At 44.2% G+C, this 27,958-nt stretch overlaps 1 protein-coding gene across 2 annotated transcripts; it reads right to left on the bottom strand.

Moving 5' to 3' along the window:
• Positions 1 to 1,422: 1,422 nt before the first annotated feature.
• ZNF445 (zinc finger protein 445) lies at positions 1,423 to 26,701 on the bottom strand. Of its 2 annotated transcripts, XM_065933150.1 has the most exons (7): positions 26,608 to 26,701; positions 12,982 to 13,553; positions 10,571 to 10,739; positions 10,151 to 10,227; positions 9,751 to 9,877; positions 7,932 to 8,042; positions 1,423 to 7,025 (listed from the first exon to the last, which is right to left on the bottom strand). In XM_065933150.1, the coding sequence occupies exons 2-7, from the start codon at positions 13,408 to 13,410 to the stop codon at positions 4,858 to 4,860; spliced, it is 3,081 nt and encodes a 1,026-aa protein (XP_065789222.1). In that variant the 5' UTR covers positions 13,411 to 13,553; positions 26,608 to 26,701; the 3' UTR covers positions 1,423 to 4,857. The 2 variants fall into 2 exon arrangements, with proteins under 2 accessions (XP_065789222.1, XP_065789223.1); XM_065933151.1 differs by lacking the exons at positions 10,571 to 10,739; positions 26,608 to 26,701 and having other exon boundaries at positions 12,982 to 13,101.
• Positions 26,702 to 27,958: the final 1,257 nt, after the last annotated feature.

The raw sequence follows: 27,958 nt of genomic DNA on the forward strand, positions 1-27,958 counted from the left end.
ACTGTCTACCAACTTCACCCGCAACATTAGCTCTTTCAGGTTCTACGGCAAACAGCCTTTGGGCGGAGCTGGAATATGGGCTCTCCTGGATCTCCAACCTGCTGGCACACTCAGCGAATTTTGGACCACATGAGCCAATTGTATTCTATTTATACACACACACACATCCTATTGATTCTGATTCTCTGGAGAATCCTAACACAGGAGGAAGAGGAGACTTGTTCCTTCTTGCCTTTTGTGGGCACTGCTTTCTGTTCCCAATGCTTCTTCCTTCTGGGGCAATTCCTTCTGGCAGCAGCAGTCGAGTCCGGCTGTGCTCTCACAGGTCTGAACTCAGTTCCACAGGGGTCCACGTGCAATGTCTACCTAATGTTTCAACAACTCGAACCACTCCTCTTGGTTCCTGTTTTGTAGCTTGCCCTGTGGAGGTAGAATCAATGTGATACCACCATCTCAACCTGGTTCAGATGTTGAAACTAATGACATCACAACATATCAAAAGGTTATGAAAAAGTTTATTATTCACATAATGAGGGTCTGTGGGGACAGCAGGACAGGTACCAAAGCCAGCTGGTTTGCCTTGATAAAAGGAAGGGTGAGTGGCTCTGGTTTTTATTGCGGTTAGGGGTAAGGATTCCAGCACAACTAAACAGGTCAGCGTTTGCATAAACGTCATCTTGAAAGCTGAGAGGGTGTGCTTGGGATTTCTTTTCAGCTTGTCCAGATGTGAGGCAAAATGTGGGCAGGGCTTGAAATCCGTCAGTGGTCAAACATCAACAATGAGGCCAGATTCCATCTCAGCTCCTCCAGTCGTGGGTGGTAGCTCCTCCTCACAGTTACCACCTCCATGATACCTTAGCTTTCTCTTTTTGCCTTTTTACTTAGATAGATCTAGCAAAAAATTCTCTGTAAATTTTTTGTTAAAATAACTGACATGGTTTCTGGCTCCTGACTAGAACCTGGCTGATACAAAACCTCTTTGCTCTTCTTAGGTGGCTAAGCATTAACTTAAAAAGAAGGGTGGTTGGTGTATAAACCTACTCATCACCCTAAAACAGAGCAATGGTTGACGAAGCATCTTCCATCCACAGGATCCCAGGCTACAGCTTCTGACATCACTTGTTGTTTTTAGGCAAGGAGGAATTAAAGAAGACATAGCTTATAATATCCTTTTAAACTGCAGGTCTTGAAGATTACATGTCAATACATGGAGAACACCCCCATTCTTTCCAGCGGCTGCCTGGTTTACCACTGCGGAGGTTTCAGACCTGCTGAACCACTCCTAAACTAAAGCCATTTGTGCTACTCTTCATTTCTGCAGGCAAGGAACCTGAAGCCTTGAGAGAAGGAGTGGCCTGCTCTAGGAAACACCACATAAATGGCAGAGCCAGGATTTCTAAAAAATCATGAAATAGCAGAGCCCATGCTTAAAAATACTTTTATTTTGAGATATTTTAAACACACAGTGAGAAAAGAACCCATCACATATCCCATTAAATCAACATGCTGACCCAACTACATCAATATTTTAAAAGAAATAAAACACAACTGAAACCTCCATGTACCCTCCCTGATTCCATCAGCAACTCCTGCTCTGGGAAGGCAGAGCATGGCTTTCACACATCATTCTAACACAGGATTTTACACTCTTCATTTCATATAACTTGAATCACAAGAAATATATTATTGTGTGAAACAGTAACACTGGTTACCTTATGCCAACAATGCTTACATGCCTGCCACTATTCTAAGCAGTTTACATGCATTAATTCATTAACTGTTCCCCTCCCCCATCACCCTGTGAGGTTGGCACTACTATCTCATTTTACAGAAAAAGTGAAACACAATTAAGTTTAAATAATGTGCCCACAGATAACACAGTATGTTTAACTTTACATAAATGGTATACGTAGCTTCTGCAACTTTCTCTGCCTCATTTTTGATTCATCTATGTTGAAAGATGTAACTCTAGTTCTTTCACATTCACTTACCAAAAATAACCTGTTCTTCTGCTGATGGAAATTTAGGCTTCTCCTAATCTTGCTATCTACACAGTACTGCAATGAATAGTCATAGACACATTTCCTTCTTCAAATGGAGTTACTTTAGGGTTTATCCAGGAGTAGAATTCTGGGTGGCAGAATATACACAATTTTACCAGATTTTACATATTGCTTGGCACAGCAGTTGTCACAATTTCCATTTCCACGGCAGTGAGTTCCCAAGTACCACACACTTAGCCACACCAGGGCTTCTAAAGTTTAGCCAACTTCATGAGTATAAGATGATCCACATCCATTTACATTTCCTGCAAGTTCTTCTCTACACTCACCTCTGTCTGGACTGACAGGTTCGGTCAGCAAGGGTGAGACCAACCACACTGAACACTTGCCTGAAACATCTCCTGATATCCACCCCTCTGTGGAGTCCCAGCCCATCTGGCTCCCACGAGCCCTAATTTCAGTTCCTCCAAGGGAGTGGGAGAATACGGGGCAGGTTTGGAAGCAGGGGTGTGTTCTCCAGACCAGGACAGGGTGTGAGGTGAGCACGGCTGGCCAAGGCAGTCAACTGGGTCCCCTCTGGCTCGGAGACACCAGCGGCTGGGCTCCCAAGTAGCAGGCGCACTTGTGGGCAGTCTCCAGTCAACATTTCACTCGCAAACACCTTCGAAAAGATCCAATCCTGACTTAGCTAAAACAATGAATTCAGCTCTACATTCCTTTAAAGAGGCAACTTTGTGCAAAATCTACTCTGCCCAGAAAAAAACACCCAAACCTGGCTTCTGGAGTACTCAATCTGGCTGCAATAATGGGAATAACTTGGAAACCCAGACAACACCCAACAGAGCAACATGCAGGCATGAGGAGACGTGGGACCAGGGTCAGGGAAGGCCGGGACTGAAAGAGTGAAGACCTGGGCCAGATCAGACAGGAGCGTGGCACTCCACGTGAAAGGCAACAGCACGAGTCAGGTCAGCCCAGGGGCGTTCAGGGAAGAGTAATGAAGTTAAACCCAACACTGACTACGCCAAAATGTTTAGTAGTTAGCTCCAAGTAGTCAGACTTTTCGTTTTAGTGAATCTGTACATACTAATATTTCTATCATAATCATATACTACTTACATAATTATTTTAAAACTCAGGTTACCAAACAGACTGCATCAGTACAATCCCAAAATATTAAAGGTTTACCTCCGTACAGAGGGATTTATGTTGGCTTTTACTTCACTCTTTACATTTTTAAAAATCTGACCTGAATGTTTAAAAATAAATATTTATCATTTTATAAAAATGGCAGTAGAAACACCCCTACTGGGGCAGGAACTCTATGAGGTACCAGGCGGCACAAGGAGCAGGGAGATGAAAAGATGGACAGAAAAGGGGTATTTCTGTGTTTGTAGAGTCAACTGACATGGGATCTGCAGCTCAGAGAAGCTCTGGTCTAGAGATCAGACTCCTAACCCAGAATCTTAGTAAGTCAAGCCTCCTTTTCACCAATCTCAAGAGTTGAGTAGCAGAGTTGGCCACTCTAATTTTAGATGCCAATGTTCAGTGATTTAGCCAAGATCATCCTGCCAAGAAAAGGTACAGCAAGCCAGGAACACATACCTGATGACTTTGAGGCCCTTCCCATGACCTTGGGCCCTCAACACGTGAGACTCTGAATCTGAACTACATTCTGTAACGGTTCAGATTCAGACCATAATCCTCAACTCAAAACTGTCCAAAAGTTCCCCTCTGAGGAAGCCAAGACCCAGCAAGGATCCATGATGTTCACGTGGCTTGGCCATCTACCTTTCTGGGCTTCTCCCTTCCAGATGGCTCACTTCACTTTGGTTCAAGGGCCTATGGGCCATTCCCTAAGGAGACTACCTCCTGTGAAGGCTCCCGAGTAGGAACAAGGGACCTACGTGGCTTCCTCCATAATCTCTTTCGGGTCCTTATTCAAATCTGACCTTCTCAGTTGACACCCTCCCTGACCAGCCTATTTAAAATCCCAATCCACCTTCCAACCCAGCATTCCCTCTCACTCTGCTGATTCATTCTGTCCACAACACATATCATCACCCAAAACATTACATATATCTCATTTGCTTATTGTCTGTAAAGATCCAAGATGGCAGACTTTTCTGCTCCAGTCCCCTGCTGGGTCTATGGCCCACACAGCAGGGCCTGATACGGAAGATGCCTGATGCATCTGTTTAGCAGATGGACTGCTGCTGTCCATTCAAACGTGGGGGATGGAGGTGGCGATGAGAGAGCTTCATTCTCCAGATGATCAAGCCCAGGACCCTGTTCTCTTCCACTTGCAGCTGAGACAACTGTTATGCCCACAGCAAATACTAAAGTCAGCTGTGAAGATTGAAGGCACACCCGCAACTCCCCTGGAGGTATCTAGAGACACTAGTTCTTGCTGCTGCTGGTGCTTTTCAGGTCAAATAGACTAGATACCATTATAAGTCACACTCAAAGGCAAACTAAGGATCCAACTGGACCGTTCCCAGCAGCCACGGCCTACCATGCCACGGACATTCTGTTGAACCACCACGAAGTGCAATGGTCTCTCCCTTCAGAGTTACAGAAGAAAATCTGGCTGGGGGGAAATTCCAGGCCATAGTGCGAAGACCACTTCAAGGGGCCCAAACCTCCTTCTGAAACCCACTGAGGCTCTTCCCCAGCATCTCATTTTCCAGCAGTAGGATGGAGGTGCCCTACATTTTTTAATCCTCAGGATTCTCTGCCACAAGCTTCCAAAAAAAGATTGGGCCCTCTGTGAAGGTCTGCCCCACATCCCCTACCATCAGGGGTTCTCCAGTAGGGTAACCAGGACCCCCCTCCCCAACTGTTAGACCCCAAGTTAATCTCTAATATGGTTTTTCATATGCCGAGCCAAGTTTGAAGACCACCTAAAGGTCTTCCCACACTCTCTGCATTTGAAGGGCCTCTCCCGAGTATGAAATCTCTTGTGGCTGATGAGTTGTGAGCTCTTGCTAAAAGTTTTCCCACATGTGCTACATTTGTGGCACTTTCCCCGAGTGGGTATGTCCTGGAGTCCAGGGAGTTCAGATCTCTGATCACAAGTTTTCTCACCATCTCCAAGAGGATTCTTCTCACCTGATTTTAATTCATGTAACTTCACCCCTGTCTCCTGGCGAGAAGACAGCCCAGTCACACCACTTTCAGACTGGGCCGCTCTGATGTGTTTTCTCTGATGAATGGAGAGGGTATGTTTTCCAATGAAATCTTTCCCACAGCACTGACATTTAAACGGTCTCTCTTTAGTGTGGATTCTCTGATGATTAACAAGGCGATAATTTCTGTCATAAGATTTCCCACACAGGTTACATTTATAGCGCTTCTCTCCACTGTGTATTCCCTCATGATCTAAAAGACTTCTTTTACGTGTAAAGTTTTTCCCACATTCTTGGCACCGAAAAGGTTTTGCGCTGGTGAGGACTTGTGGCTGAAGATTTACAGCGTCTTCACTTTCAGAGTACTCATCCAGTTTTCCCAAAGAGTGAGTCCTCTGATGTCGCGAGAGGTTAGAACTCCACCTGAAAGATTTCCCACACTCTTTGCACTTATAAGGCTTCTCTCTGGTGTGAACTCTCTGATGGATGAGGAGGAACGAATGATTGCGGAAGACTTTGCCACACTGGCTGCATTTGTAGGGTTCCTCTGTGGTGGGACTGGTCTGAGGAACTTGGAATGCTCTGTCATGACTAAACGAGGGTGTGTCCTCAGGTTTTCTTTCAGCGGCATGCTGCCTCTTATGAACAATGTAGGCTGACCTGTGAGGAAACTCTTCTGCGCATTCATGGCATCGGTATGGTTTCTCGGTGTGAATTCTCTGATGATTGATGAGAGTCTTCTTTCGAATGAAAGTTTTCCCACACTGCTGACACACAAGAGCTTTTTCCATGGTGGGGGCACTCTGGGGCTGGCTGGAGTTGGAGGTCTGCCTCAACTCTTCTCTACATTTGTCCAGGTCATAGAACTTCTCTTCCTGGTGCAGTCTCATGTGACGAGTGAAGTTGGATCTCCACCTGAATGTTTTCCTGCATTTGGGACATTTGTAGGGTTTCTCCTGGGTGTGAATCCTCTGATGTTCAAGAATGTACGATTTACAGTGGAAGGATTTCCTACACTGGCTGCAGTCAAAGAGTCTCTCCCCACTTTGGTCTCTCAAATGATGATCAAAATCTGAGTCACAGGTCAGAGCTTCTTCCTCCTGAGTAGATATAAGATATTTCTGCTTAGCATGGGCTTCTTGGTGTAGGCGGTAGACAGACATGCGACGGAAGGCTTTGTCACATAAACTGCACTTATATGGTTTCAGTCTGGTGTGAATTTTTTCATGTCGCACCCGGTTCGAGCTCCACCTGAAGGCTTTCCCACATGCCCTGCATTTAAACGGCTTCTCTTGAGTGTGCAGTCTCTGATGACATACAAGGTGGGAGCTACGACTGAAGGTCCTCCCACAGTCGCTGCACTTATACAGTGTCCCCACCACGTGAAGGTTCTGCCCGTGCTGGTGATGGGAACCAAGGCTGAAGTCCTTCCCATGTGCATCCTTGGCCTTGCCTTTCAGTCCAGCATGAATTCTCTGATGTAGGCTGAACCCGCCCATCATGCGCCTGAGCCCCTTCCCGTACTCCTTATAGTCACAGTGGTAGGAACCTCCCCTGAAGTGTTTGCCATAGCCGTGCTTAAGGGACTGCTTTCTCCTGGGTCCTCTCAAATACGTAATATGTCTTAGATGAAGACCATTACTTCTTCCCGAATCTTCGCAGTCTTTCCCTGCCCCATGGCTGGAATCGGTCTCTTCCTTCTTAACTCTCACTTGTGTGGGGTTTCCAGATCGTTCCTTTAACCTGCTCTTCTGTGCAACGGATTCTCTGAGCCCTGGTCCCTCATAAACAGTTGCTGCACCATGACATCCTGATGGCATGGCTAAGGTTACTGCTTCTTCCAAAGGTTCAGGCTTTAAGATGAACTTGTCTGTTTTCACAAGGAGCTCATCTCCTGACACAAATAAAACATAAGAGAATGTACTACTCTTGGGAGCGCCCTGGTTGCCTAGTGGTTAGAATTCCAGGCTTTCACTGCCATGGCCCACGTTCAATCCCTGGTAAGGACACTGAGATCCCATAAGCCACTAGGTGTGGTTTTAAAAAAAAAAGGGGGGGGGGGGGTGGGAGTAAAGAATGTTCTCTTTTCCCATACTTGGAAATACAGAAAGCATCAAGGGACCAAAAAATGTCATGAACTTAGGTGGTGAGGCTTTTGCCTGACTGCCAATAGCTTTACAAAACAGTCAGGGATAAGGCAAAACATGGAGGGGTATTCTAGATGACAGAAAGGGGAAAGCAGAAGCAAGATGGGTATACCAGCTGGCCACATGCAGGGATCAAATCCAGGGGAAAACCCAAAGGGTTCAGAAGGGAATGTTAAACAGCAAGAGAGGGGAGACGAAGCACGACACACACACATGACAGGAAGGTCTTCAAGAACTGAGAGGAAGGGCTTGAGGAGGGCTGGCAGCAAGGGCTGCAAGCTGAGCACAGGGAAAGGATCAAGCAAAGAACAGCAGCGAAAGTGGGATGAGGGTTGCCAGGATCAGGAAGGGCAGAGCAGTACAGGGCTGAGGAGGAGCATCAGTGAATGGCAGAGAGGACAGTGATGCTATCCCGTGGGCAAGAGCTGCTCCTGAGAGGGCTGCTGGGTGAGGGGCAAGGCAGAAAACCAACATCTAAGAGGCCACTCTGGAGGGGAGAAGCCCAAGCACCCAACATTTATTAGCAACACTGCTAAGGCTCTTCCTTCTAGCAAACAACAGAGTTTCCCATAATTTTTATAGTGTAAAAGACCTTAAGAAACAGAAGAGCAGATGTCAAAGGAGCAAGAGCTGGTCATTTCTCTGTAACTCACCTGTAGGGGCAGCACCTGGATTCCCCTTAAACTGAACTCCCTGGACATTCAGGCCCCATGGCTCCCTTGCCTCCAGCCAGGAGATGAGAGCAGGTTTGGTGAATGGCCCCACTGCAGAAGAGAAAAGAAGGTGATGTGACTGGACAGTAGATGAATCAGGCAGAACTACTCTCCAGGACCCTCTCAGGCCTGAGCTCCTGATGGGGAGGAGAGGAAGCCCAGGAGGCCAGTGGAGGAAGTCAGGGCAGGATCCCCAGACAGGGGTTTCTTTCTGACAGTTCTGAGTAGAGACAAGAGAGTTCAGTTCAGTTCAGTAACTCAGTAGTGTCTGACTCTTTGCGAACCCATGAACCGCAGCACGCCAGGCCTCCTTGTCCATCACCAACTCCTGGAGTTTATCCAAACTCATGTCCATTGAGTCGGTGACGCCATCCAACCATCTCATCCTCTGTCATCCCCTTCCCCTCCCACCTTCGATCTTTCCCAGCATCAGGGTCTTTTCAAATGAGTCAGCTCTTCGTGTCAGGTGGCCAAAGTACTGGAGCTTCAGCTTCAACATCGGTCCTCCCAATGAACACCCAGGACTGATCTCCTTTAGGATGGACTGGTTGGATCTCGTTGCAGTCCAAGGGGCTCTCAAGAGTCTTCTCCAACACCACAGTTCAAAAGCATCAATTCTTTGGCACTCAGCTTTCTTTATAGTCCAACTCTCACATCCATACATGACCACTGGAAAAACCAAAGCCTTGACTAGATGGACCTTTGTTGACAAAGTAATGTCTCTGCTTTTTAATATGCTGTCTAGGTTGGTCATAACTTTCCTTCCAAGGAGTGAGTGTCTTTTAATTTCATGACTGCAATCACCATCCACAGTGACTTTGGAGCCCAAGAAAATAAAAGTCAGCCACTGTTTCCACTGTTTACCCATCTATTTGCCATGAAGTAATGGGACTGGATGCCATGATGTTAGTTTTCTGAATGCTGAGCTTTAAGCCAACCTTTTCACTCTCCTCTTTCACTTTCACCAAGAGGCTCTTTAGTTCTTTCTTCACTTTCTGCCAAAAGGGTGGTGTCATCTGCATATCTGAGGTTATTGATATTCCTCCCAGCAATCTTGATTCCAGCTTGTGCTTCCTCCAGTCCAGCGTTTCTCATGATGTACTCTGCATATAAGTTAAATAAGCAGGGTGACAATATACAGTCTTGACATACTCCTTTTCCTATTTGGAACCAGTCTGTTGTTCCATGTCCACTTCTAACTGTTGCTTCTTGACCTGCATACAGGTTTCTCAAGAGGCAGGTCAGATGGTCTGGTATTCCCACCTCTTCCAGAATTTTCCACAGTTTATTGTGATCCACACAGTCAAAGGCTTTGGCATAGTCAAGAAAGCAGAAATAGACATTTTTCTGGAACTCTCTTGCTTTTTCACTGATCCAGCGGATGTTGGCAATTTGATCTCTGGTTCCTCTGCCTTTTCCAAAACCAGCTTGAGACGAGTTAAGCCACAGACAAAAAGGACTGTTGGGATTCTCCAGAACCAAGTGACAACTCAATCAGTTAAATCAGCTAACTTTTTTTTGATGCCTGAATAAACCAGGAACTTGACACATATGACTTTTAATTTTTATAGTATCTCAGCAGGACAAGCATTATATCCCCATTTTTAAGAAAGAAGACTGAAGTAATGGATTAAGTGATCTGGTTAGTAGTGAGACAGACAGGACCCAGACCCAGGTCAGGACCCCTTTCTAGCACCACAATGAGAAGTAAGGAGGCAGAAGTAAAGGCAGGTGGAAGATGGCGACAGTGACACCTTACCCACAGAAGCCATGTTTCCATAATTCTCTAGCATCACATCCCTGTACAGGTTCCTCTGAGAAGCGTCCAGCAATCCCCACTCATCCTGGGAGAAGGTCACCTCCACATCCTTGAAAGTCACAGTCCCCTGGAAAAAACACAGTCCGATGCCTGGGAACCACTCCACAGCTCCCAGCTTTTAGGGTGGGGAAGTGGGGCTGACTCTGAGTACAGGATGGATCTGGTCAAGGTGAAAGGGAAGGTAATCACCCAGCACAAGAGCTCTGGGCTCCAGGGGGACAATCTGGTCTCTGGGATGTGGGGTCACTGGACAGAAAGACCCAGGACAAGGGAGAGCTGCAGCTACCCCATTAGGCAGCAACGGTGGGACAGCAGAAGGCTCAAAGGTCCTGTGGCTCACCTGAGGCTGGGCTGTCACCTGGTTGCCTGGGCATCCCTCCTTCAGGCAAAGGGCAGGCACCTGTGCAGCAGGAGGATCTGAAGAAGAAAGAGCTGTGAGAAAGGGCAGCCCGGTTCCAGCATCCCAGTGAGAAGCCCACTCTTCCCCCCACATAGAGGACTCCTGGGCCCCGCAAGCAGGTATGGGCTGTTTTAAACACCCATTTCAAATTTCCCCCGTGTCTGCTGGGGTCAGGGGAGCAGGGGGTGCAATGGGAGGAGAAGTCAGGGACACGTGGGTCACAGAAGGATAAAAAGGACACGGAGCTCAAGGCCAGGACAGAAGGGATTCTAGTGAGAGGACAGAGGGTGGAAAGACGATATTGCAGGAGGTTTGGGAAGTGTGGCACAGGCTGGGATCTCAGAGCCGGGCAGCAAGTACCGGGTTGCCCAGCCAGGAAGTCACGCACTCCTATTTCATAGGGAGGCTGCAGGTGGTCCCCCAGAGCCGAGCCGCTCCTGAGAGGTGAAGCAGGGGGCCATATCTGTGCGGCTCGCAGGGCTCCTGTGCCCATCCAATGCACATCTGGGCTCTGGGCAGGGGCTGGGTCCTGGCAAGAAGAAAATGTTGTGAGAGGATCCCTGTAGGAATCAGAAAGCACCCGCAGAGAACAGGCCACCCGGCCGATCTCTAAAAGGCAGAGGCCCAGGAGACGGTGAGCCGGGCCCTTTATAACCTACAGGCAGAACAGAAAGGAGGACCAGAAAGCCCAGGGAGGATCCCCCTCACCCCTCCACCTCCCTGGGCTCTAATAAGGGCCATGCAGAGATAGGTAGAGCCAGATTCTCGCTCGACATAGGAAAGCGCCTGGCCAGTCAGTGACAGTACTGCTGTTCCAGCCTCAGGTGCTACCTGCCCCCTAGCCCTCAGCCCCCACCCCCGGCCTGGAACTTAGAAATGAGAGAAGAGATTTCTCCCTGAAAGGTAAACTGATAATGGTTCACAGCAGCGATGCAGCCGGACAGTATCTACCAAGTGTCAGACACTGGTCTAGGTCTATGCCAAGTGACCTCAAAAAGGCAGCGAGACTCCCAGACTGTAAACCTAACTGAAGGAATAATACCACTGGAGAAGCAATGCTAACTGTGAGTGCCAGCTATAGAAGCACAGAAGAAAAGGTCTCAGGAGCCAAAAAAAAAACAAAAGGGCAGTGCCCATGCAAGCTGAGACCTGGAGACAGAGCCTTTGTGCTGGGACTTCAAAAGTCCTGGTCTCTGGAGGTAAGGCTACTCCTGACACAGAAGTGAGCATAGGAAGCTGCAGTCAGTGAACTTCAGGTTTTTCTGGTCCTGTGGCCAAAACATTCTCTGTACCGATTTGGATGGATCTTAGCCTGAGGCCATTAAATATCTAAGACACAGCTACAGGCTGAAGATGATACAGCCATCACAGCAGTTTATCTCCTATTCCTCCCAAATCCACCAAAGGGAGAATAAAGCAATGACAGGGAAGCACAGACAAATGACTTTAAGGACAAACTTTCTCAGGCACCAGCTTCTCACATTTTGCTAAGTCTGACAAACTACAGGCGGATTCTGTAATTTTATATGCAGCTTGAGTATTTCTGCTCATTTTTTAGAATTTGGGAGGCTTTTTACCAGCCTGTTTTCTGTTTTCTAATTCCTAACTAACTTTCAACCAGATAACCCCTTTCTGCTCATTTGACTATGTTTTCATGGATTTTTAAACCACATACCTTGTCCTAACTGATTTGAATATACTCGAGCCACAGTTTTGTACCTACTATGTACCTTATTTGCTTTAAATGTTATCTTTAGGTCATTTTGAACATCTCATTGTTTTTGGTAAAAATTATAAATGTTCTTTTAGATTTTAAAAAATAGTACCCAATACTGAGCAAAGAGGTTTTCTCTTTTAACATTTGTTACCATCTACTGCTGGTAGACCATGTTCAGAGACCACGTTCAGATGATTTATTGATCTAACTTTTTTTTTGGATCTAACTTTTATTTTACATTTAAGGGAAATGTGTCTTAAACTTTTGTTTCAGAAATCTTAAACATAACTTTCATTTATGCATGAATCATATATGAAGAATTACACACTTTATATAAAAATTTCTAAAAGCCTACAAAAATGATAAAATACTCTTTAAACACAAAAACCTCAAAGGTAGGAGAAGCACCAAGAGGCCGGCCTGTGAGGAGCAGAGGAGCACTCAGGGTGCACTTGATCCGACCTGCTGCTCCACCGCCGGCCCCGGGACTGTCAGCTCTGCCTCCCAGCACCAAGCCCAGGACCGGCCCAGGGCAGGCCCTCAAGGATGTTCCCAGACCACTCACCACTCATCTAGCCCATCTCCCCCGCACAGAACAAGTCTTCAAAAGTTTACTGAGAAAGAGATAACATGACACGTGTAGACGGCTCTTCTAGGTCTCATCAATATGTATTTAGAAACCAAGGATCCTGACAATAATTTTCCTACTTCTGAGCAAGAGATAACCTCCACTTTACACATGGGAAGCAAGTCAGGTTAGGTATGTGGAGATACACTTTGTGTAGTCAGTGTCCAAAACCTCATTACTGTTATTTTTGGATATTTGCAGACCCTCTTCTTCCCGGAGCTTACATTCCCCTGCAAAGAAGGAACTGCCTGCTAAACGGTCCTTGGCTTAGGGTCTAGTTCTTTTCTGTTCATGTGCCATGGAATGAGAAGGGAAGGCTTCCTGTGAACTCCTCCAAGGTGAGGGTTCAGAGTCCACCCCTTCCCCCACAAGGGGACTCGCTGGCAGACAGAGTTCACTGGGCACCGCGCACTGTCTCACACTCACCCTCCATGGTGTCTCATCAAAGTCCCTCTCAAGTTCTTCCAGCAAGGCCACAGCCTCCCCACCACTCTCAGGGTGATGCAGCTGCACCCAGGTCCGGAGCTCCTCTGGCAGGATGCTCAGGAACTGCTCCAGCACCAGCAGCTCCAGGATCTGGGCCTTTGAGAGAACATCTGGCCTCAGCCACCAGCGGCACAGCTCCCGGAGCCGGCTCAGGGTTTCCAGAGGCCCAGAAGACTCGTGGTAGCGAAGCTGTCTGAAGAGCTGACGGAACAGCTCCTGGCCAGGCCGGTTGAGTGTCTGTGGTCTGGCAGCCGGCACTGAAGTGTAGCTTTCATCCTCTTCTTCCTTCTTTACCATCTGAAGGCGTCCTCGCTCCCTGGAAGCCTTGGCCTGAGCTGGATGGACAGCGTACCACCTGCCTGGAGGCATCACTCCTGTTCAAGGTCTTCCCAGCAGAGTGCTACCAAGTCTGCGTTAGTTGTGGCTGTCACTGCTGGGCCCTTGGGAGTGTCTTTTCAGCACCGCTGGAGATAATGCCATTTGCTGGGACATCAGAAGTCACTGGCAAGAGACTGAAATAATCAATGTTACCATTCAGGAAGGATGTGAGAAGGAAGGCACAAGCAGATGCTGTTAGATCATCTTTGGATTTATGAGAAAAGGGCCTATGAACTTTTGCACAGTGGAGCCTGTCAAGATCACGCACACCAGGGAAAGGGATATTTGTGGTTACCAGCGGAAGGGGTGGGGATGACGGGATGAAAGCAATCAAAGGTACAAATTTTCACTTATGAGATAAATAAGTACTAGGGATATAATGTACAACATGATAAACAGAATTAACCCTGTTGTACATTATATATAAAAATTGCTAGGAAAATGAAAATCCTAAGAATTTTCATCACAAGAAAAAAACTTTTCTATTTCTTTAATATTGTATCTAAATGAGATTATGAATGTGCACTAAACTTATTATAATAATCATTTCATGATGTACCTCTGTCAAATCATTATGCTGTCCACATTAAACTTATATAGTGCTGTATGTCAATTATGTTCCAATAAAACTGGAAGAAAAAAAATTTTTAATTAAAAAAACAATGGCTGTTTTTTACATAATAGAAATGAACAAACCAAAAACAAAATTAAGAAAACAATTCTATTTACAATCACATGAAAAAGAATAAAATACTTAGGAATAAATTTAACAAGAGAAAAAAACTTATACTCTGAAAACAACGAAACATTGTCAGAAGAAATTAAAGGTTGAAATAAATGGAAAGACATTCTGTGTTCATGGATCAGAACACAAAACACTATTAAGATGACAGGATCACCGACTCAATGGACTCAAGTTTGAGTAAGCTCCGTGAGTTGGTGATGGACAAGCAAGCCTTGCGTGCTGTAGTCCATGGGGTCGCAAAGAGTTGGACACGGCTGGGCGACTGAACTGAACTGTCTAAATTAATCTATAGATTCCAAAACATCCCTATCAGAATCCCAGCTGGCTTCTTTGTAGAAACTAAAAAGCTGATCCTAACATATGGAAACTCAAGAGAGCCACACAATACACAACACAGTCTTGAAAAAGATTAAGTTGGGAACTTCCCTGGCAGTCCAGTGGTTAAGAACTGGCCTGCCGATGCAGAGGACACAGATTCTACCTCTGGTCTGGGAAGATCCCAAATGCCTCAGGGCAACTAAGCCCATGTACCACAACTACTGAGTCCATGTATCATAACTACTGAAGCCAGTACAGCCTACAGCTCATGTTCTGCAACAACAGAAGTCACTGCAAATGAGAAATCCGAGCACTGCAACAAGAAAGTAGACCCCACTCACCACAACTAGAGAAAGCCTGTGTGTAGCAATGAAGACCCAACACAGCCATAAATAAATAAAAATTTAAAAAGAAAACAAACCACTAATTTTAAAAGATAAATACACGCCAATCCTCATAACAGCATTATAAAAATAGCCAAGGCATGGAAGCAGTCTAAGTGTCCATTAACAGATGAATGGATAAAGAAGATGTAGACTATTATTCAACCATAAAAAATAATGAAATTTTGCTATTTGCAACATGGTTGGACCTGGAGGGCATTATGCTTAGAGAAATAAATTAGAAAAAAAATTCTGTATGTTATCACTTAAATATGGAATCTAAAAAATGTGGGCTCTAGAAAATGAAAATATAATATAGAATCTAAAAAATAAAATAAACAAATGAATGTAACAAATCAGAAACAGAACAAAGTGGTTATCAACTGGGAGAGGGAGGGGTGGAGAGCCAAGATAAAGGTAGAGGATTAAGAGATATATAACATAAGCTACAAGCATATATTGCCCAGCACAGGGACTATAGCAATATTTTATAATAACTTTGAGTGAGAATAATCTATTTAAAAAATCAAGTCACTAAAAATAAAGACAGTCAGTTGGAAGATTCACATGACAAATTTCATTATCTTCTTTATAAAAAAAGGCTTCCCAAGTGGCTCAGTGGGACAAAGCAAGAGACGTAGGAGACATGGGTTTGATCCCTGGGTTGGGAAGATCCCCTGCAGGAGGAAATAGCAACTTACTCCAGTATTCTTGCCTCGTGAACATGTCCATGAACAGTGGAACCTGGCAGGCTACAGTCCATGGGGGTCACAGAGAGTCGGATACAACTTAGCAACTGAGCAGGTACTTTATAAAAAAGCATCAAGACCCTGTGGTACCGGCATAATGACAGACATACAGATCAATGAGAAAGAATTAAGTCCAAAACTAACCCATACATCCATGATCTCTTTAGTTTTAACAAGTGTACCAAGACCACTCAAATGGGGTAAGAACAGTCTTCTCAATAAATGGTACTTGGACAACTATATATCTACATGAATGGAATAAAGTTGGATAAGATGGTATACCAAAGTTAACTCAAAATAGATCAAAGACCTAAACATCAGATGCTAAAACTATAATATTCTTATCATAAACTCTAAGTGCAATATTTTGTGACAACGGATTAGTCAATAGATTCTACCAAATGCATACCACATGCAAAAAAAGAAAAGAAAAAATAGATAAATTGGACTTCATCTAAATTTAAAATTCTTGTGCTTCAAAGGGCACATGAAAAAAGTGAAAGGCCAATCCACAGAGAGGGAAAAAAAATCTGCAAACCATGTATCTCATAAGGGACTTGTCACTAGAAAATACAAATAACTTACAATCCAATAATAAAAAGACAACACAATTAAAACTGGACAAAGCATCTTAGCAGACATTTCTCCAAAGAAAATATAAAGATGGCTGAAAACACAAAAGATACTCAATAACAATAGTCATCAGAGAAAAACAAATCAACACCACAATAAAACACCACCTCACATCCACTAGGCTGGCTAGAATCAAAAAGTCAGAAAACAATATATGCTGGTAAGGATGTGAATACAGATACTGGAACACTCATACACTGCTGGTGGGAATACAAACTGTGCAACGTGTGGGTACACTGGAAAAGTCTCATCATTAAGCTAAACATCTAGTTACTATTAATACTTGCAACTCCATTCCTAAATAGACAGATACAGCTGTCCTTCAGTATTCACAGGGGATTCACCCAAAAAAACAAAATTCTAACTCAAGACTTAACTTCAAAAACAAATTTTAAAAAGTAATAAGAATCCTAGGGTAACCAAGAACTTCTTAAGAAAATCAGAGGAAATAGGTGACATATGACTAGGTCTCTGTATTTTAACTCCTCTTGCTCAAAAAAAAAAGAAAAAAGAACAAAAGCACAAACCAATGCATAGACGTGTAAAGGTAAACTTCCACCAGGAACGGTAGTTTGAAAGTCTGCAGCAGACCTAAAACGTCATGTTACTTATGCCCCTGAAACTTCACTTCTAGGAAGCTCCCTGGAAAAGCACCTGTACAGGTATTCAGGCATTTACACAGGTGTTTACCAAAGTACTCTTTGTAATAACATAATATTGGAAATGACCTGTTTGTCCATCAATACAACTAAATAAAAGTGTAGCAATTTATGGACTGAAACACCATACAACAATTTAAAAGGCTGTGAAAGTGAAAGTGAAGTCGCTCAGTTGTGTCTGACCCTTTGCGACCCCGTGGACTGTAGCCTCCCAGGCTCCATGGGATTCTCCAGGCAAGAATACTGGAGTGGGCTGCCATTTCCTTCTCACTAGACCCTTAAGCAACAATATAATTGTTTCACTGTTGACTGTCAGGCTGTGCGGCAAAGGTTAAAAAGCAGGTAAGTGCCAACCACAGAAGAGACCAGAACATCATTTTAAGTTGCTGAGAAGAGACAAAACACACAGTAGGCTCCAGTGACACAGTTTACTTACAGCAAGAGAAGAAAATATGGGCTTCCCTGAAAGCTAAGTTGGTAAAGAATCCGCCTGCAATGCGGGAGACCCCAGTTCGATTCCTGGATCAGGAAGATCCCCTAGAGAAACGATAGGCTACCCACTCAAGTATTCTTGGCTTCCCATGTGGCTCACCTGGTAAAACTCCACCTGCAATATGGGACACCTGGGTTTGATCCCTGGGTTGGGAAGATCCCCTGGAGAAGGGAAAGGCTACCCACTCCAGTATTCTGGCCTGGAGAATTTCATGATAGTCCATGGGGTCGCAAACAGTTGGACACGACTGAGCGACTTCACTTTCACTTTTTGCTTTCATGCACTGGAGAAGGAAATGGCAACCCACTCCAGTGTTCTTGCTTAGAGAATCCCAGGGATGGGGGGCGCCTGGTGGGCTGCCGTCTATGGGGTCGCACAGAGTCGGACACGACTGAAGTGATTTAGCAGCAGCAGCAGCAGAGTGACTTTCACTTTACTTCCCTTCATAATAGAGTAGGACCTCGGCCCCCCTTCTGAAATACAGAAAGTGGGGTGGGCATGGGGGGCCACTGACACATGCACTTAAGAAGAAAAAAGGGGTATAAACACTGAACCAGGAAAGATAGTCCCTCAAAAGGCTGGAAGCACAGCGCAGGCAGTGAGGATTCAATTTCTTTGCAAGAAAATATCCTCAACCAGAGGCTAGTATTACAGTGCTATGCAAGAAAGAAGTTGCACCTAAATTTACTGTTTTCCCAACAAACATAGAAAACATAAGCTAAGTTAAAAAGAACACCCTAGACATAGCTGGAGGAAAAAACCTAAAATTCTACTTACATGTAAGTATGTCTAGGTATGATGTACATATAAACACTCAAAAGATTTTTACACGGCCAAAAAAGGATTTACAAAAACTCTTACTGACAGTGGAGGTGGAGAGGTTGGGAATAACAGTTAAAGGAGACTTTATTTGCAGTGATTTGACTTTTTTAATTTATGTATGAGGTCTCTAAGACTGTACATCAAAAATGATGAATGCAAATATCCCAAAATGTTAGAAGAGGTTTACTCCTGTACTGCCTGTCAGTTATTTTCTTCTTTATACTCTTTGTCTTTTCCCAATTTTCCCAAATAAATTAAGTTTTAGAAATTATAGTTATGAACTCTTTTATGTCTTAAAAATAAAATACAACTTGCTTATACACAAAATAAGTTCCCAAGCCTTGGCCACCAAAGTGTTTTCCACAGTTATCCCCTCTGGCAAGTAATGACTACAGGGTTTTCCCTTCCTGTTTTTCTATATTTCCTAACTATTCAACATTATTTCTATAATCAGCAAGGTGATCAATAATTCTGTTTAAAAAACAAAGCAACTGGAATCCCCTGGCGGTCCAGTGGTTAGGACGCAGTGCTTCCACTGCTGGGCCCAGGTTCAATCCCTGGTCAGGAAACTAAGATCTCACAAGGAATGCAGTCAAAACAAAAAGAAAGTAAGCAACCGAGTATTAGCACCCTGCACTGAAAGGTGGCCACTGAGCAGAAGAGGCTGCACATCCCTGAAGGGGACGTGTAAGCAGATCTCAAGCAACTGTAAAAGGAAAAAGAAACCTAGTTGACCCTAGTTCTATTTAAGCCACTCAGCCAACAACCAAACCAAAGAAGGCAAGCTGAACTGAGAACACATCAGACAAAAATTGACAACTGGGGCACAGAACAAAAGAGTAAAATGCTGCCCAAAACCACAACATGCAAAAGAAAACAAGAAAGAGTGTGTTAAAACTAAACAAAGCCAAAAAAAGTCTGTAAAGAGGTATTCATGATGCACCCCATGTCCAAAGCAGCACTGCTGATAACAGCCAAAACATGCAAACAACCTGAATGTCCATCGACAGACGAATGGATAAAGGAGGTGTGGTACATACCACTCAGCCATAAAAAAACAATGAATTAACGCCACTTGCAGCAACATGGATACAACCAGACATGATCATACTAAGTGAACTAAGTCAGACAGACAAAGACAAACACCACACGGAACCACTTCTATGTGGAGTCTATAGTATGACCCAACGGACTTCCCGGGTGGCTCAGTGGTAAAGAATCCACCTGCAGGGAACACAGGCTTGATTCCTTGTCCGGGAAGATCCCTCACGCCGCAGAGCAACTGAGCTTGAACGCCACAACTACTGAGCCTGTGCTCTAGAGCCTGGGAGCCACAGCTCCTGAAGATCTCCAGTCCTCAGGCCTGTGCTCCACGAGAGAACCCACTACATGAGCAGCCCAGACACCACAGCCAGAGAGGAGGCCCTGCTCTCCACAACTAGAGTAAAGCCCGTACTGCCACAAAGACCCAGAACAGTCAAAAATAAACAATAAAATAAAAGAGACACAAATGAGTCTGCCTACAAAACAGAAACTGACTCGCAGACATAGAAAAAAGACCACTTGGGGTTGCCAAGGGGGAAGGGGGGAGGGAGAGAGATGGACAGGGAGTTTGGGGTTGGCAGACGCAAACCATTACATTTAGAAGGGATAAACAAGGTCCTAGTATGTAACACAAAGAACGATACTCAATATCTTGTGATAAACCATTAATGAAAAGGAATATAAAAGAAATAAGAAAAGAAGTATGCATGGCTATTAGCATAACTGACACTATCACGGGCCCATTCAGTTCCTCCTGTCCCTCCACTGACCCCACCTATGACTGTACTACAAGGTAAGTCACTTTTCTGTCATCAAGGGCTTTGAAGTTAACAGAAACTTTTTTTTTGGATCGTTAGTTCCAGTTGGCCGCAATGCTCTGTTAGTTTCCAAACAATGGTGAAGACCTTCACTAACATACTTCCACTGCCTACAAGACTAGTTAGCCATTCATAAAACCTAATTTAGCCTTGCACTTCCTGTTTCCAAGCACATGCTCACACACCCTGGGTTAACTGTGAAACTGTCCCAGCGGCCCCTCATCGGCACAAAGTGCAGCTGCCGCTGCTTCCAGTTCAGCCACCTGATCTCACCAGGTGAGCTAACGACCCTCTAATAAACTGATCCACGATTACATGGAGTTACCGGCCTAGGTTTTCAGTCTCAAGATACCTTCTCAGTTCGATGGGCATTTTTCATTCCCTCCATCCTCCAGCGGAAGTCAGAGGCAGTCAACAGGCCTTAGCGCCTGTTGTAAAGTCCCCATTACTCAGGACAGAAGTCACAGATGATGGTCATCTTCCCCGGAAAGGGTGGCACCCTCCACCTCTCACCGAGCTAAGAAAATTTAAAGAAATCGTTACTTCAACCAAAAGCCAAACACAGACTCAGCCAGTATTTCCAGGACTGTCAAAAAAGATGACCAGTGACAGAGATGGGACAAAGAAAGCATGCCATCTATGTGGCTGGACCACACTGACTTCATTTTGTCAGCTCCATCTTAGACCCACGGCAGCTCCCTTTCTGAGCTTCAACCCAACTCATAAGAAATGCACCCAAGCCAGATAACTTCCTATCAGCTCTTACTCTTGCCTTCATCTGACATGAAAACTGGAAGAATGTATCGTGCTGTGCCAGACGGTTAATGGTCCATGAGGAATAATGTTCGTGAGACCTCAGAGGGGAAGAGAAACCCAATTTCCACTTGGGCAAATGTGCTTCTCATTTAGTAGTCAGATTCCATCTTTACCCTGGTCCCTTTAAATTCCCCTGTGCCTCTTCTGGCCACAATGAGTTCAGCTTCAAATGCCTCTTGATGGTTGTGCACCCACAGCTACTGCCTGATGTAAGTACCTATAGTAAACATCATAATTACATTTCAAGGAGTTGCCAGCTTCATTTTTCAGTCTCAAAGTTCCTTCTCAGTCCAGAGGCTATTATTTAATATTCCCTCTGTCCAACACCATCATCCAGATAAAAGAAATGGCGGTGCTGCTACAAAGACATGGTCAAATGAAGAACTACTTTGGGATCATGCATGATGAAGAAGCTGACTAAAGCTCTGGCAGAGAGACGAAGCTTTGCAGTGAAAGGAGGGGGCAGGATAAGGAAAATAAATATACAGAGAAAACAAAAGCAAAGGCAAACTGAGAAGTGATAAGGTACAGAACTGCAGGCCTACAAAAAGGGACCTGAAGACACAACAAGAGGAGGCTGAAGAGGAAAGGTGCTTCAGGAGAGGCAGGGGCAGGCTCCAGGCTTGCAGAGCCCCAGCAGCACCAACAGGAATAGAAACAACGGCTCAGGAGGAAGCTGAGAGAGAAAGAGGCAGAGACTTTTCCAGGCAAATGTGCAGAACAGACTGGAGAAGAGAATGACGCTCAGGTGAAGAGAAATCCAGCAGTGAGACTCAAGAGAATGAACTGGAGGCTAGACAGAAAGATTCTGAAGAAATGCACCCAGTGGGAAATATAAAGAATTGACCTATCTCTGGAAACTGGGGCCTACAGTCTAATTAGCACCAAACATAAGCCTCCAAGCTGACCTGTCACGAAGCAGCTGCTGTAGAAATGTCCAAAGAGGTCAGTGAAGTTATTTGTAAAGAGACGATGAGAAGGGCCAGCAGAAAAATGAGGACAACTGGCTGTGAATATGGCAAAAGAAGACAGTTCTTTGAGCCCAGCCTCTGCGATCGTGAAGGTGGATAAAAGCTAATGACGTCCTGGGCCTTTCAAAGTCTGAATGGAAGACCCACACACAGTAAGTAAAGATGGAGGCCAGTGAGCTGAAACTGCCCAATTAAATCCAGGTATTCTAATGCCTCGGGGTTCCTCGCGGGTCCCAAGCAGCTTTTGAAGACAGAAGAAAAGCTTCATTCATTGACTTAAGATGACACCACAAATGTGAGCCCCCAGGCTAGGGAGGAGCCTGAGATGGATGAGGCCTCTTCTCCCCGAGAGCTTCACCCCTTCATTCAGTTTCACTCCCAAGCGAAAATGGCCTGGAAAAGAACCCGGGAAACCCCAAGCAATCACACGGGCATTTTTCAGGGACATTTTCTTCTGTCATTTTGTTTTAATACAAAGTAATTTTGATTTCCTCTTAAAATCCCCATTGCGTGGTCTCTTATTCTCATGTTTTTCCTGCCAGTGAGAGGGTACAGAACGCTTATTTTACACACTGATAAGCAAGTTTCTAAGACAATCAAAAACTAAAGCAAGACTGCTTCTGGTACACGTTTAAAACGTTAAAACAAGGACTCCCCTGGTGATCCAGTGGTTAAGAGTCCACGCTTTCAATGTAAGGGGCAGATGTTTGATCCTTGACCAGGGAACCCCATAAACAACACAGCATGGTGTGACCAGAAAAGAAAATAATAAAAGTATTTTTTAAAAAACATTTCAGTGTTAAAATAATATTGACACCAATTTGCTAGTTAAGAAATGAGCTCAATCTAGGGCCCAAAATTTGGTTTCTCAATACCATTCTATAATGAATGAAACCAGGAATCCTTGCAGAAATGGTTGATTCCAGGGTTGGGGGAAATGAAAATACAAGATGTATCTTGTGGTGCCTTAAAAAATCAGAGAAAGACACAAAAAAGGATGGGAACGTCTAAGGGGAAACAGGCGCTTTGACTTGAAAGAGCTCCCAATAGACAAAGCTAGAATAATTTAAGCCACAAAACAAGTAACATACCTCAATAAACCCCCAAAATAAATACCCAACATCACACACTGATGTAACTGATATAATTAAGTAAATAAACAAATGGGAGAGAAGGCACAACTCTTCCTCACAAAGAATTCCAGTTCATAGATGCAGAAGGAACAGAAATGAAAGGCACCTAGAAGAACATCACAATAATAACTGCTTTAGGCACGATTCACCAAGAAATGCTAATTAGTAGGTGAAAGTTGAGAAGAAAGAATATTTCTATGCAGTCTCAAGGTGTCTATCAAAATAATTGCCAATTACAAAGGAAAGACAGTAACTTTACAGGGTTGATGCCTGGCAGAAATACTGGATCAAGAGTAATATCAGTGAATGGACATGTGGACACCACAGGGGAAAAGAGGGACAGGATGACTTGAGAGAGTAGCATTGACATAGACACACTCCATGGGTAAAACAGCTAGCGGGGAGCGGTTGTATACCACAAGGGTGGGAGGGAGGCTCAAGAGGAAGGGGAAGTATGTATACATAGACCTGATCCACTTTGCTGCACGGCAGAAACTAGAACACTGTAAAGCAATTATACTTCAATAATATTTTTTTAAGAGTAATATCACCAGTTAAAAGACATATCGACATCATCCTCAATCTAAGGACAACATCGGACAAAACCAAACTGAGAGGACCACTCTAAAATTACAAATACAAAATACTTCAAAACGGTCAAGATTGTGAAGAACAAGTAAAACTGAGGAGCTGTCACAGACTGAACGGGAGCTAGAAGACATGACAATTAAATGGAATGAGAGATTCTAGACTGGATCCTCGAACAGAAAAAGAACATGAGCAAGACAGTGAGGAGCTCTTAATAAATCAGAACTTTAATTACTAGTACTGGACCACTGTAAATGTCTCAGGTTTGGTGACTGCACTATGTTTATGCAAGATTCTACCTTTAGGCAAACCAGGTAAAGATATAAGAGAACTCTATAGAGTTCTGACACCCTCTGTGAGTCTACAATTACTCAAAATGAAAAGGTTTTTAAATTGAAGACGAGTTGTTTCTCTTTTTCTTAATTTTTTTTCTATCTTAGATACTAAGGATTAACTTGGTGATCAAGGATACTAAATACTGTCAACTGTTATCTAAAATTTGAACTCACTCTTTCATTAATTCAACAAACATTTACTAAGCACCTATTATGTCCCAGACACTATGGTCTCTGTAGTGAATAAAGCAGACAAAACATACTGCTTTGAGCAGCTTATAAGATAGACAATGAGACAGAAACAGTATCAGATGCTACATAGTAAAATAAAACAAGGAAGGAGGGTAAGAAATCTAAGATCAGGGAAAGAAAAGTATAAGCTCAAAAATTCAATCTTGGGAAGCACAGGATGACTCACCAGAGGAGCCTCCTTTCAGATGTTAAAAATACTGAAGACTACAAAGTAACAGAGTCACATTTTACCCCATTTTCAGTGTTTCTGCTTCAGAGCATGACATCAGACTGCCCATGCATTAATAATTTGAGATACCAGAAGCTACAGAAAAATTAACAGTGGCACAGTTACTATTTTTCATGATTTTATCAGTTTCCCTTCCTTGTAAGTATACACAGGAGTTTCATTCCCATCTTTTTGGCTTTTCTCATCAAAAACTGTCAGCCTTTCCTCAATCTTAAGAACATGTAAGCAGCCTCATTCATCGGCCCCTGAAAACACACACAAGTACACACACATGTATAATAGATGGAAAGATCCCTGAAATCAAATTACAGCTCAAACTGCTCTCTGACACTTCTGTGCATAATAACCCACCTAATATTAACGAGCTTTCAGTTCTGAAATGCAAACAGTTTGAAACAGAATGGGGGTCTTAACATTCTCTGATTTTTTAGGCCAAGGTAAGTGAGAAGACAGAAGAGTGGCTTTAGGTTACAGCTGTACCTTGCGTTTAAAAACTGTATGTTGGGAATGCAAACTAGTACAGCCACTATGGAAAACAGTGTGGAGATTTCTTAAAAAACTGGAAATAGAACTGCCATATGACCCAGCAATACCACTTCTGGGCATACACACTGAGGAATCCAGATCTGAAAGAGACACGTGCACCCCAATGTTCATCGCAGCACTGTTTATAATAGCCAGGACATGGAAGCAACCTAGATGCCCATCAGCAGATGAATGGATAAGGAAGCTGTGGTACATATACACCATGGAATATTACTCAGCCGTTAAAAAGAATTCATTTGAATCAGTTCTAATGAGATGGATGAAACTGGAGCCCATTATACAGAGTGAAGTAAGTCAGAAAGATAAAGAACATTACAGTATACTAACACATATATACGGAATTTAGATAGATGGTGGCGATAACCCTATATGCAAAACAGAAAAAGAGACACAGAAATACAGAACAGACTTTTGAACTCTGGGGGAGAACGTGAGGGTGGGATGTTTTGAAAGAACAGCATGTATATTATCTATGGTGAAACGGACCACCAGCCCAGGTGGGATACATGAGTCAGGTGCTCGGGCCTGGTGCACTGGGAGGACCCTGAGGAGTCGGGTGGGGAGGGAGGTGGGAGGGGGGATCGGGATGGGGAATACATGTAACTATATGGCTGATTCATGTCAATGTATGACAAAACCCACTGAAATGTTGTAAAGTGATTGGCCTCCAACTAATAAAATAATATTAAAAAAAAAAAAAAAAAAAGAAATCCAAGAACCTCATAAAATTCATACAAAAAAAAAAAAAAAAAAAAAAAAAAAACTGTATGTTATCTTACTCTTTCATTTAGAAACCAGAAACAATCGACCTAATACATATCACTTGTTAAGCATTTACAGCAACATGTAACGCATACTATGGAAAATAAACTGCAAACGAAAATGTTTCAATTATACTTGCAAAATTATGTCTCAGTGGTGTCATAATGTGGGCTTCAATTTTAACCAATTTATGAACAAATGCATTCCACAAGTTGAAGACATCACAGTTTTCAAAAGTGTACTTAATGATGATGTACTTAATGCCACTGAATTACACATTTTAAAATGACTTAAATCATCAATGATTACATACAGTAAATGTCATCTGTATTTTATCACAATAATGCTAAAAAAAAAGCTTTTTAGAAGTAGCACTATATAAATATGGAAACATATTGTACCCCTAAAACCAACATGACGTTCTCTGTGGATTACACGTCAAATTTTTTAAATTAATTAAAAATAAAATATGTGGGCTATATATTTTTAAAAAGCAGTAAAATAACTCCACCTTTAAAAAAATATATTTGTACATGTATAAGCGTCTGCATAATTATGCACACATTTTAAAAGGTCAAGAAGCCTCCAGACGAAAACATTAACGAACTGCGGGTACTTCTACTTTTCTTAACAATCACCCAAGTCATCTAATTACCTGTAATCAGTACGCTTTGCTTGCATAATTGGGAGAAGTGATAAAACACCGAAACCACTGCTCCAAATTCGCGCCCCAGGCGACGAAGAGCAGGCACCTACTCACCGCGGCGGGTCAGGCTCCCAGGCCAGAGCCCCGCGGGTCGCGCCTCCAGGCCGAGCCTCACTCGCTGGCCCCAACCCCCGAACCCCGCTCCCGCACCGCAGCGCACAACGCCCGCGCAGTCACCCGACTCACCGACTCGCGCGGCCGCGAAACGCTCAGCCCCCTGACCGCACGCCCCGGCCCGCACCAGTCGCCCCCACGCCGACTTCTTCGCTGGCCCGTATCGCGCACGCGCGTCACCGCCCCAGGCCTCTCGGCCTCTCTAGGAAGCTGGGAGGGCCAGCGTCTCGCTTTCTCCCGGGCCCCAGTGCCTTGCTGGGAGACCTCTGAGCGCAGCCCAAGCGGCTTGGCCCCACACCCCCATCTGAAGCACTGGGCGCGTCTTCTGTTCATGCCACAGGCTCCATCAATTTGTCCTGTTTTCCTACCCCCACTCCCAATGTGTGCGCAGGGCTTCCCTCCAGGGCTCCCTCCCCCCAGGGAAGAACGGGATCAAAACCGGGGGTCCAATCAGGGAGCAGCAAGATTTAGTTGACCAGGCTGGCCAGGAGGGGCTGTAAAGGAGCCCCTCATTACTCTCTGGTGCCCCCGTCAAGGTGAGGAATCAAAACCTAAGGGACTTCACAGCAGTCCCTTTCCTCATCACCACCACAGCCAGTTGCTCATTCCCAGTCCACAGGCACACAAACGTCCTGACCACAGCTTCCAGTGTTTCCTCCTGTTAACGAAATTTAAGTAAATTTTAAAGATCTTTGGGCTTTAATCAGTAATTCATAAGTCAAACTGCATTCCATTTAGCAGATAGAGAACAGTTCTGAAGAGTATGAAAAGCAAGAGGTTTTATCCTGAGAAGGCAGTAGAAATGAGGGACCATAGGGACAATTTTTTAATATATATTTATTACTTATTTATTTATGTATTTATTTATTTATTGGCCATCCTGCACTGACTGCAGGATCCCAGTTTCCTGAACAGGGATTGAACCTTGGCCCTCAGCAGTGAGAACCCAAAGTTCCAACCACTGGACTGCCAGAGACTTCCTGGGACAATTTATTGTAGTTAACCTACAATATGAGGGTAGATGCATTCATAGGTTAAGATTTATGGATGTGTAACTAGTTTTGTGAGACTGGGACTACACCAGGGAATGTTTTCATCATTGTTTGGGGACTAATAGAGCATAGAACCTGGACCTAATGATTATTAAAGGAAAGGAAAGTGAAGTCGCTCAGTCGTGTCCAACTTTTTGTGACCCATGAACCGCAGCACATCAGGCCTCCCTGTCCATCACGAACTCCTGGAGTTTACCCAAACTCATGTTCATTGAGTTGGTGATGCCATCCAACCATCTCATCCTCTGTCATCCCCTTCTCCTCCTGCCCTCAATCTTTCCCAGCATCAGGGTCTTTTCAAATGAGTCAGCTCTTCACATCAGGTGGCCAAAGTACTGGAGTTTCAGCTTCAACATCAGTCCTTCCAATGA

This window comes from Muntiacus reevesi, chromosome 4, assembly GCF_963930625.1.
Source record: "Muntiacus reevesi chromosome 4, mMunRee1.1, whole genome shotgun sequence".
Lineage (NCBI taxonomy): Eukaryota > Metazoa > Chordata > Mammalia > Artiodactyla > Cervidae > Muntiacus > Muntiacus reevesi.